This window comes from Cydia pomonella, chromosome 28 (genome assembly GCF_033807575.1).
Source record: "Cydia pomonella isolate Wapato2018A chromosome 28, ilCydPomo1, whole genome shotgun sequence".
NCBI classification, from domain to species: domain Eukaryota; kingdom Metazoa; phylum Arthropoda; class Insecta; order Lepidoptera; family Tortricidae; genus Cydia; species Cydia pomonella.
The window spans coordinates 4,620,210-4,632,617 of NC_084730.1; the positions used below are offsets into that span (position 1 = coordinate 4,620,210).

General features: G+C 36.9%; 1 protein-coding gene across 2 annotated transcripts in view; it reads right to left on the reverse strand.

Annotated features, from left to right (window-relative positions):
* Positions 1 to 12,408, reverse strand: part of LOC133532942 (synaptotagmin-7-like) — a 940,830-nt gene that overhangs the window by 568,839 nt on the left and 359,583 nt on the right. For both annotated transcript variants that reach the window (XM_061871817.1, XM_061871819.1), the window contains one exon: positions 9,564 to 9,656. In XM_061871817.1, the coding sequence (XP_061727801.1) occupies positions 9,564 to 9,656 (93 nt within the window). The remainder of the gene's footprint in view (positions 1 to 9,563; positions 9,657 to 12,408) is intronic.

The following is a 12,408-nucleotide window of genomic DNA, read 5'->3' on the forward strand; positions in this document are numbered from 1 at the left end:
TGGCACTTAAAAATGTGGGTGTCGAAAGAAAAGGTTAGCTCAGGTAAAGTTTAGTGTCGTCCATTGTCTTAATGACTAATATTAGAAATCCTATATGCATCGTATATCCATCTATATGATTGTCTTTATGGGGAGGCGAAGTTTAGCCTAAACAAAACAATTAATAAACTATCTTTACTACCTTTTGTTTGTTTCATTACCTGCTTTAACCCTTTTCATTATTAAGATAAAGAATTCTAAATGTAATTGGTTATCTTTATGAGAGGCTGAGTTTAGCTCGCTCGTAAGGATCGAGGCAAAAAAATTCTGAACTGGTTCACTGCGAATGCCCCCAATTGTACGTTATTACCATATTTATCAAAAGAATCAACGAATTCACTACTTGTGCAATCAAAATCACTTTTTTAATTGCGACTGACTGAGAGATTAAAATGATATGTAAATGATTCCGATTGTCCGTGCGACTCGCTCACGCCTATCCGTGAACAGACAAGTGCGAGCGTAAAACACGCGCTAATAAAATAGGAAACAAACGAGCTGACGAATGGATGGATGGCAATACTACGTCGGTGGCAAATAAAGCATACGGCCCGCCTAATGGTAAGTAGTCTCCGTAGCCTATGTACGCCTGCTACTCCATAGGAGTTACATGTGCGTTGCCAACCCTAACACTCCGCACCCTCCTTCAGCTCTGGCAACTTTATACACCGGCAGGAACACAACACTATGAGTAGGGTTTAATGTTATTTGGCTGCAATTTTCTGTAAGATAGAGGTAATTCCCCAGTTGGGCTCTGCTCTAGAACTAGAATATCACCCAGATAACAAAAAAAATGTCTAAAAAGATGGTAAGAAATTACCATCGTCCAAGGACACTCGCAACACCAAAGAGGTTGTAAATGGTACGCTTTTTCTTGAAGGTTCCACGGTCGTATCGGTCCAAAAATACCGCAGGCCACAGTTCAGCTCTGGGTACTGCTGGGCTCCTCTCATGCGCATGAGGACTTAAACTATAGTCCTCACGCTGACCAAATGAAGTTAAGGGACTTCACATAAACATTTGAATTTCATCGCAAAAATATACAGGTTTTCTCATGATATTTTCTTTCACCAAAAAGATACTGTTAAATATCAAACGACATTCCGTGCATAACTTCCGTAAACTCATCAGTACGTAACATAATTTGAGTCAGCCGGATCGAAATACATACATCAGATCCAACCGGCCAGTACCGCTCTCAAGTTATCGACAATTGAGGTAATTTACCTCTTTAAGGTAAAAGTACAACCCTATCTTGTTAGAAAGTGTTTACACTCCCGAACCGCCATTATGTAAAGCAGCGTCCACACGAAGCGAAATGTTTATATTTGCGATGTTTTCGTGATGTCGAGAACTACTGAAGTAGAGGGATTTGGTATTACTTGGAGTTCAAGGATTTTTTTTCTATTTTATTGTTGTTTGTTAACTGTTGTCGTAGAATATTAAATAAATTACAGTAGGTACTGCAGATATTCTATTCGAGATTGGGTGAAACTGGTTAGCGGGTAAAACCAGATTGCTCTCTTTTTCACATTCTAACTATTGCTGACTCGCTCCTCTAAGCAAGTAAGATAGCACAGGCGATAGACGCTCAGTAAGCGTGCAAAATTTCTCATAAATATAAATTTAGTGAGTAATGAAAACTTGTCAAGACCTTAATAAATTTTTTTTTTCGATATTTCTTCTGCTTGTGTAATCAATTATGTGATGTAAATAAAAAGATTATATTTATAAATAATACTTTTCTGAAAAATTCCCACAAAGATCTTTCTGAATGGAAACTTGTTTTACAGTCTCGTGTATCATCGGTTTCCAGAAACTTCCGACAATGTTCCGTTGCCGCATTTTTAGAATATTTTGTAACTTGCACAATGCTACCCTAGAATTACCTTTGAAGACCTCTTCTATTTTACTAGCTATTTTTACTATCTAAGATAGTAGACAAAATCTTAAAAGCAGTTTATGTTACTGCTAGATAATGAAAGGCATTAAAATACGAGTGTGAGTTTATGAAACGAAACGAGTTTCATAAAAGTATCACACGAGTATTTTAATGCATAGTTTACAATTACATACACTGCTTATTCTGCATCAATATCATAAGCTCAAACAAAATAAAGTTTGTAATTTTATACCTAACTAATTAAACGTCAAAATGGCGGTAATGCAAAGTTTTTAGCGCATATCACGCATCCGTGGTTTTTGTTTGACAAACCAGAGACGGGGCCGACGGCCATATCGTTCGATATCAAGTAACATGCGAAAATTTTCAAAATTGATTGCTCGTATCTTTGTATGTTTTGTAGTTTGCAGCGCTTTTAATTTTAAGATAGATATGGACTCTATCTGAAATAAAAGATTTTTTATTTTTTTTTATTTATACCACGCAGTTTTTGCAAATAAATCAGGATTCCAAAGTATAAAGTTAAAAATCACAGCACCGGACGCCGCTCTGACGTGCGGAACAGTGTGATTGTCAGAGGACAATTGATTTTGGGACAATGAAAACCTTTTTTTGGAATGCGCCTTTCCTACATTTTTCTTAAACTTTTTGCATCATGCATATGTGTCTTGTCATTGACTGGAAGACGACAATTCGCCATGTTATTTTATCAACGACATCATAAGATTGCTTTACATATTTCTCATCAAGATTTATCTCCAACATAAATGAACTCAACAGGACTCAGCACACGTACGAATACACTTGTACTAGCTTACGTAACTCTTCTAGCTTATCACATCATAAAACCAGTTTGAATCTGATCTCTGATCGCAAACAACTATTGCAGATATAAAGTTCTATTCATACTGGATGTTCGTGGCTTGGCAAGTATCCTATGTACATATCTGTATTTGCCACAGAGCCTCTAGGTATTTTCGTAAGCAATCATAATATTTGAAGAACTTTTGTTTGTTCTAGAGATTGAATAAGATTATTTGGTTGAAGCATATGTATAGATGTTATGTATTCTATCGATGTTCTGAAGATATTGTCATCGATATTCTTAAATATGTTTTCTCCAACTGGTTTCGTCGTTCTATCTCTGTCGTTATTTGTAAATTTGTGCAGCGTTGTATTTAATCTGGTTTTATTAATTGAACTTTTTTAATTGAAATCTAAAAAATTTAGTTGTCGTAATAGTACCTTCTTTCGAACAAAATATGTTGATAAGAAATATACTGTACCAGTATTTCATGGGAGTGACTGACTAGGCAACCGTTTGAAAAATAATCATCATAAATCTTGAAATCGGTTAAAGACAACTCTATATACTTATTCTACAATTGACATTCGCAAGCGTAAGTAAACAGGCGTTACACTTACAAAAAGTTGTCGACCCAACGTCAGCAAGGAGATTTCATTTTCAAACAGTAAAAAGTTTTCGGTTTAGAATTTAATGCTAAAAAGTCCACTAATCCGCTGATTTATGGTTAGATAGTTTATCAAGCAAACTTAACATATTCGTAGGTATGTCTATTTTCTATCATTAGTTGAAGTTTTAAGCAAGTCAAACCTTCTAACCTGGCAGAGAAGGGTAGCAGAGCTGTCCACTTTAAAGGACTAGATTTTATACTCAAAGGCATAACTTCCAATTCAACTCAGCATTCTCAATGTAGTAAAAGCTGTTCACGTTGTGAATTATATTGAGAGCCATAAATCACAAATGATAATGGTTTAGGCGAGGATTAGGGTTTATCGGTATACCATCGATGATATCAAGTATCTAGAGATATAAGAGAATTTATTGGCTTTTTTTTATTCGGTTTTTAAAATTAATTGTTCAGTTCAGACCAATTGTAGATAAAGAACTCAAATACTTAAGAAGTCCTCCTAATTTATGTAAAATTAGCGTGTCGGTAGAAATAAATATTGTAATATATGCCTTTATTAACTTATTAACAGTAACTTTACCTAAATCTAAATCTTTTATCTAAATCTAAATACCAAGAACACAACGCATCTTCTGTAATGATTACTTTTACTTAATTTCCATTCGACCCTTCAACTCTCATAATATTTGAATGTCTTCATTATATGCATATTTCAAGTGACATACATCAGGTAAATCGAAAGTGATATATTATGTATGTACAGTAAGTATTACGAGTACAATACATATCGACATGGACAAAGTGCCAAAAATGTGGCATTGTCCATACATTAAGGTATTGTGTAAATACATGTTTTTGGCACTTTGCCCGCGTCGATATTTAACACTAATCTATGTCTGGCTGACCATAATATAAATACTAAATTTCAACATGCAAAGCAATCCACTGGTTAACAGTAGGTACATAATAACTCTATGGTTAAGAACATACGTTAAATTTGGAGATGAAAAAGCTCCCAAAAGTAAAAAAAAAACTACTAATATTACGAGTATTAAGACTTGGTGAAAAAAAATTAAATGAAAAAGTATATGAAATAAATGTTTAACGTCCTGACAAACATCATTGGTTTCACAATAGAACGCTCCTGATCTCTTCTTATCTTTCAGCTTTATGAACGTTTCCAGGCCATAAAGTAATACCTAAGTCAGCTAAGTACCTAAAGCCGTACCACAAGTTGGCATTTGACATTTACTGTGGCGTCTGCGTGAACTCGATCGCAATCCCTCTCTATCACACCAATACATCAGTGCGAGCGAGATGGACTACGATCAAGTTTACATGCTTGGTAACGCAAAAGTTAAGTGTACGGCTACTAAAACCCGGCTTACACGAGCAAGCTGATGCAATTACCTGTCGCTCCAGGCTTTCGTTTAGTGAACCAGACTTGGTAATTAGAGGTAGATACAGCGAGGAGGCAAATGTTGTGGACAGTGTCTATTTCTTGATTAAACGGTACCTTTACGTCCACCGACAAAATATGCTTAAAGGAAGCTCTTAGTACAATTTTGACATCCCAGTTTTAGGTCATCCGTGCACATTGAACTATTGTTACTACGTATAGTACAGTCGCCATCAGATATTTCGGAGCGGCCAAGGTGCTCACAAATATCTGAACACGCCTCTATTGTCAACGTGCTAGGGTGCGTGTTCAGATATTTTTAAGCACCTTCGCCGCTCCGATATATCTGATGGCGACTGTACAGGCACAGAGAATCAGTATTTGACGACCGGTTTGGCCTAGTGGGTAGTGACCCTGCCTACGAAGCTGATGGTCCCGGGTTCAAATCCTGGTAAGGGCATTTATTCGTGTGATGAGCATGGATATTTGTTCCTGAGTCATGGGTGTTTTCTATGTATTTAAGTATTTATTAATATTTATATATTATATATATCGTTGTCTAAGTACCCTCAATACAAGCCTTATTGAGCTTACTGTGGGACTTAGTCAATTTGTGTAATAATGTCCTATAATATTTATTATTATTATTTAGCGCCATACGTTGTTGTTGTTGACAACAAACCATAGAGCGTGAATCTCGCGACCAAATCGCGTAAGCGCTATGACTTTTACGGCACTTACTACGTTTTGGTTGCTTGTTACAGGTCACTATTGCGACAATTTCATTGTTTGGTATGGCTTCTCTATTATATAAGTAGTTATAATAACTTAATGTCCCTGCGTGAGTTATTTTTCATATAAAAAATTTACTGCTAATTTCTGTACTTGTGATTTCTTCTTTTGTATTTACTCCACAGATCTATAATGTACTAAATTGTCCGTCAAATATCTAAAGTGCAACTGAAATCAAAATGAAGTAGTGTTATTGGAAGTATTGAACTCAGAATTCATATGCAATTGTGTAAATTATTTGCCTTTGTAACAGTATATAGCTAAATATAATGTAATAGTTACTCTCTGTATAAAATTTGTCTTATATTCTATGTGTGCTGTTGTTACATAAATTCAAACATACTCTTGTATTTGCAAACGGGACGAGCTGAGTTTGCGGGACAATTTACGAACGGGACGAATTGCCAACGGGACAATTTGCGAACGGAACGAATTGCCAACGGGACGAACTGCGAACGGGACGAATTTCCAACGGGGCGAATTGCGAACGGGTCAAATTGCCAACGGGACGAACTGCGAACGGGACGAATTGCCAACGGGGCGAATTGCGAACGGGTCAAATTGCCAACGAGACGAACTGCGAACGGGACGAACAACGGGGCGAATGGCGAACGGGTCAAATTGCCAACGGGACAAAATGCGAACGGGACCATATGCGACAAAATCGTTTATTGATTGAAACAAATAAATGAAATGAAACGATAAAGGTAATCACCCACAGATGAATACAGCTTTTCGTATTTTCAATTCCGCTAACCTTAAGTTTTGGTACATTCAAGTAGGATAGCGACCGCTATGAGGATTAGAATTAGTAATTGTTTCATTTTTAGTCGGTCCCTTTCGCACTCATGAAATGTTCATATACGGGACGGGACTTTTCGGAAAATTCAATTATAGCTTTACGCGTAAGCGTCATTCTAGATCTGTAGTTTAGACCTAGAAATAGTTCTGAACCCTAGTGTAAATTTATCGTTTCGCTAACGAATAAATTTACACTAGGGGTTCAGATAATCTAATGACCACACATAGTTTTACTCGGTAACCGCATTGTAATTTATCCTATATTCCGTTGATCGCATGCGTTCAACACTGCGTTTATCGCATAACACAAACGCATGCTTTACTGAGCTATGTTGACGACCTTCGTTCTCCGGGGATAACCGGTTAAACCGTTAATTCAGTATCAAATTGTACTGGTAACCATGATAACACTAGGTTTAACAGGTTCAAGTTTACAAAAGAGAGGTATGGGCATTGTTAATGTCATCTCACTTTTTGTGGTAGGGCACAGTACAGCGGATATCATTCCAGATCTAGAGCAGAGCCCAACTGGGGAACTACCTCCACCTTGCAGAAAACCGCAGCTAAATAACACTAGACCCTACACATAGTATTCTATTCCTACCGGTGAGTAAGGTTGCCAGACCTCGACGAGGGTGTGGAGTGTAAGGGTCGACAACACGCATGTAACTCCTGTGGATACTGCTTACTATCTACGGAGACTGCTTACCATCAGGCGGGCTTGTTTTCCACCGACGTAGTATATAAAAAAAAAGGTTAATACTAGGATTGTGTGATTGGTGTAAGTGACCGTAAGAGTATTTATGACTTTATAAGTACTTCGTCTATTAAATCACCGACCCGACGGCAACAAGCCCATCAATTTTCAAAAGCAAAGTGTAAGCGGGCCAAGTCACTCCATTATTCAGTAGTTATACAGCTAGAGATTACTTATCACTAGATAGAGCATTGGAACTCTTAACTTTGACTTTCTTTTGACGACCGGTTTGGCCTAGTGGGTAGTGACCCTGCCTACGAAGCCGATGGTCCCGGGTTCAAATCCTGGTAAAGCCATTTATTTGTGTGATGAGCATGGATATTTGTTCCTGAGTCATGGGTGTTTTCTATGTATTTAAGTATTTATAAATAATAATAATAATTCAGCCTATATACGTCCCACTGCTGGGCACAGGCCTCCTCTCATGTGCGAGAGGGCTCGGGCTATAGTCCCCACGCTAGCCCAATGCGGATTGGGGACTTCACATACACCTTTGAATTTCTTCGCAGATGTATGCAGGTTTCCTCACGATGTTTTCCTTCACCGAAAAGCTAGTGGTAAATATCAAATGATATTTCGTACATAAGTTCCGAAAAACTCATTGGTACGAGCCAGGATTTGAACCCGCGACCTCCGGATTGAAAGTCGGACGTCATATCCACTCGGCCACCACCGCTTAAAAAATATTAAAAAAAAAACTTATTATACCACTCATTATCTCAGTCTATGACTATTTATTTGACGTAGGTTTTAGTGCTATAAAACCATTCTGAAAGATTTCCCTACTTTAGTTTTAATTACCAGAGCATAATTAATATTTGTTTTAAAAAAAACGATGGATGGGTTGTGTGAAAGAGGATATGAGAAAGAAAGGAGTGAGTGGTGGGATGACGAAAGATAGAGGAGAATGGAAGAGAAGAACATGTTGTGCCGACCCCACATAACGTGGAATAAGGGCAGGAGGAAGAAGAAGAAGAATTAATATTTGTTTTTATTTTTGAGCGGCAATGTATTTCGTATATCATGGTCATCCATTTTTTTATAAAACCTATGAAAGAGTGTTCATTAATGCCTGAATTAAATACCCTTTGATTATGCGGTGAGGTATTTTTATTTATTGTAATTTTAATGTAATACTGTATACTCTGTCAATACTACTTTGTCAATAGAAAAAGGCGCGATATTAAAATTTTCTATAGGAGGACCACAGGCTTTTTTTAAAGTTTTCCGCCCTTTTCTACTGGAGGAAATGGCTTGCTAAAACTATATAACGGTATTTAATTGTAATTACTATGATTTGTAAAATAATTGTGACCGCGGCCGCGGTGATAAAGGCGACTTGACAGATCATTCGTATGAAGATACAAGCAAACTTGTTTTGTGAAATAAAGTGTTTACTACTACTACTACTACTACCACTACTACTACTACTACTAAATCTCGTCCTTATGGCAAACGACAGAATGGCCAAAGTGGGAAGATTTGTCAGCCGTAGTCATAATTATTTTATTAAATAATTTATTCATTTGCAAGAATGTAGTACACAAAACAAATTATTAGAATATAAAAATGTCCAATAATACATTCTGCTTAACAAAGCATGCAAAGAAAGTTCGCTTAAACGAAACTTAACTAAATGACAAATATTTTTATGTAAGGAGATAATTATTATTAAATGTTTGAATTGAAGTGGTGATCATGACTCTACTATGTCTCAAAATAAGGGTTCTACGGGAGGTCGTCTATACAGTTGATGCAACATTCATAGCGTTAGCAGGGTTAGGATCTTAGGATCAAAGATATAGGTTACTGCTTATTTTAGAAAGAAATTTTCTAGACGTAGAAGATATATTGTACACAGAACGTAATGGAAAAATGTGAAAAGATAGCTTTTTAGACGACTGTCTACCTGTCTTTTGTATTATACATACATATAATCACGCCTATTTCCCGGAGGTGTAGGCAGAGACCACGGATTAACACTTTTTTTTTAAATACTACGTCGGTGGCAAACAAGCATACGGCCCGCCTGATGGTAAGCAGCCTCCGTAGCCTATGTACGCCTGCAACTCCAGAGGAGTTACATGCGCGTTGCCGACCCTAAACCCGCCCCCCCTCGATGAGCTCCTGCTAAAATCCTGACATACCTCTTTCGCTTCCTTCACTTTCATAACATTTATCATACACACTCATCGGTTTAGGGTGCTCTTGACCTGGCCTTTCTTCAGGATTATTTAGTAAATATAATTCAAAACATATGGGCAGTGTTATTATCAACGTTCCAAAAAAAGACATAATACGTAAAGGCATAGTATCTAAAAATAAAATACCAGTAGCAGAGAGAAGAATGGAACGATGATTACTCCACCGACAAGAGTCAGTTGATGGTTAAATTATAATAATGATGACGGATCTCACGTTTGAACTTGTCTGACTTACCCCAAGGTCTTGGTGCTGATGAGAGGAGTCTTCAGGTTCAGGAAACCGTTGAGGCGGTTCAGGCCTTTCCCTCCGCCGTCAGCCTGGTCCACTCTGAGGACAACGAAAACACTTATTTAGCTACGATTTACAAAAACAAATTATAGGTACCAGTTAACATTTTGACTTGCAGAAGGGGAAAGTAAAATTATTAATAATTTCACCGATTGCAAAACAGTAAATTGCAGCAAATCCCTAGCAAAATATTGATTTAACATCAACGCCATCTACCAACATTTTCCAGAACTAGGCCCACCCCATCATCGCTACGCAACTTTTCTAGGCATTTTCCAAACGGGTTCCAATCATGACAACTAGATGGCGCCGCTGTCAATTGCAGTACATTTATGAATCAAAAGCAAAATGTCGTATCTTACCGTAAATTTATAATGAAACACGATCTTTTTAATAGCAGATAATCAAACGTAAAATGACAATTTATACGATTTTGAAACTTAGAGATACTTTAATAGAGTCGAAGTAAAAAAATCGTGCAAATGCTTCGCAAAACCGACTAAAACAAAGAGAAGCAGTGTTAATACAAAATTGCGGAATTTATTACACTTTTTAAGTTAATCGTTTTCAAGCAAGTAAACAATGTGATAGTCGTATTGTTATTCAAGCTTGACAGTTATAAACGTTATTTATATACCCTTAAAGCTTAATTTCAAATTCCAGTATAAAAATGGTTTTCCAATGATGAAATCGCTCGATTAAAAGAAACTTAAGTGGTGGTATCTTGTACTGGACTTAAGCTTCTTTGGAAATTATTTGTATTGAAAATGATGCTATCGTAACAATTTATGAACCGCAATTTCGGTTAAATAATAACAGGTTTGTTGGAACTTTTTGGTAACGGCATTGAATTTATTAGGTATCTTTGTTTACCTTGAGATATATGAGGCAAAGTTTGACTTCGACTTTCGACAGCAGTAGTTGTATAGTAAACAACACTATAATGGAACAGGCACCAGTAATGGGATGGTATATGTTGACAACACCAATCATGGAACATTTAAGAGTAAATTTGGAGTTTCTTTGATATTTGCCAGACAGCTGCAAAAATTTTACCGCTTTATGCGTTAAAAGTTGAATGTCGTATACTGTGGCCCTAGTGAAAAAGGGTACAAGTCTCTGGCAGTTTAGGTGTATAAGGGCATAAGTGTTACGTGGAACTTACACCCCTTTACACCTGCGCTGCCAGAGACTTGTACCCTTTTTCACTAGGGCCACAGTATTCATCCTTTAAGTTTTCTATATATTTAATGAAAGCTACTGTAATTGGTTTCAATATTATTAACAAATGAGAACTATGATATGATGATATATATATTATGTACAGTCATGGGATGTACGAGTATGGCGCCATTAATTTACGAACTAATAAATATAAATGAAACATAAAACTAAAGCAGCTCTTCGGCTCTTGTTTATGGTAAAATGTTGCCAGCGTTTAAAAGCTGATCGTAAGTACATGTTTTACAGGATTTGTTTATGCCACCCCATTACTGGTGCCAGTCCCATAATAGGAGCGTTTACTATAGGTATAGGCAAATCCTGTAAAGTAAGTATTTATCATCAGTTTCCCAACACTCACAACATTTAACCACAAAAGCCACACAGGCCACACAGCAGCCCAAGATTGATGTTTATTAGCTTTTTCATACAAAACTTGTTTTTTCTCTACTTCGTTTGTTTATAAACTGGAGCTATATAAACTAATAACAGGACTAGATATACCTCATGTCATTGTATGTGCAGAGTTTCATTACAATCCAACATATAGTTTTAAAATGAGAATGAAACTCCGTTTGTATGGGAAGGTAAGGTAAAATTCAATCGTGGCTGAATGCCGAAAAGGTTTGTGCCCTCGATGCTAACCTGTCAATAAATTACAAAATGGCGGACGAATATTTGATATGACACCGTATTTAAGAATTATTTCATTTAAAATTTAGTTTTTTATTCGCAAGTGTGATGAAAAATATTGTGTGTAACTCCGGGGGTAAGAATATTGCAAACTCGGGTCTTTCCCTCGTATCCAAAATTTCACTTACCCCCCTCGTTGCACAATGTACTATTATAGTACATATGGTGCTACTTTACCGCACTAGTGCGAAAATTAGCATATTACGTTACTGTGTCGAACATTTAAAGGGCCATATGTACTGTAAAACGTTGTACGATACATGTGCGAATAGGTACATCGCATTGGGTGTTTTAATTTATCGCCACTCGTTTCGAATTTCCTATTTTTCGCACTTGTATCGTAATGTATAAATGAGACGTCATTCGATACCACAATCTTGCACGCGCTTATGAGTAACATAAATTTTCCGCCATACAATCATAGTAATTACGTTCTGCTGCGTGGCCATTCTGTAAGAAATACCATAACTTAAGAAGATATTAGGCGGCCGGTACACTTGTAAGTTTTACTTACGTAAGTAGGGACACAGCTATACTATAGAGTGAGAGATGAATATCATTATCTCATTCTAACAAATAGCTTTGTCCTTACTTACGTAAGTAAAACTTACAAGTGTACCGGCCGCCTTATAGAAGACATTCACAGATTTGAGAATTTTCGGTAAACATATCCATCGCACTAACGGGGACGGCTCATAAAACTAGTGCGATAAGGACAACTGCAGCTTAGGCAAAAAATCCTGCGTATAATTTCAAAAATTTGGGGTTTTGTGCTCAACTGTTTCCTCCTCCAAAACTTAACCAATCGTAAACAAAATTGGAGATCGATAGGGTTTTTTTATACTACGTCGGTGGCAAACAAGCATACGGCCCGCCT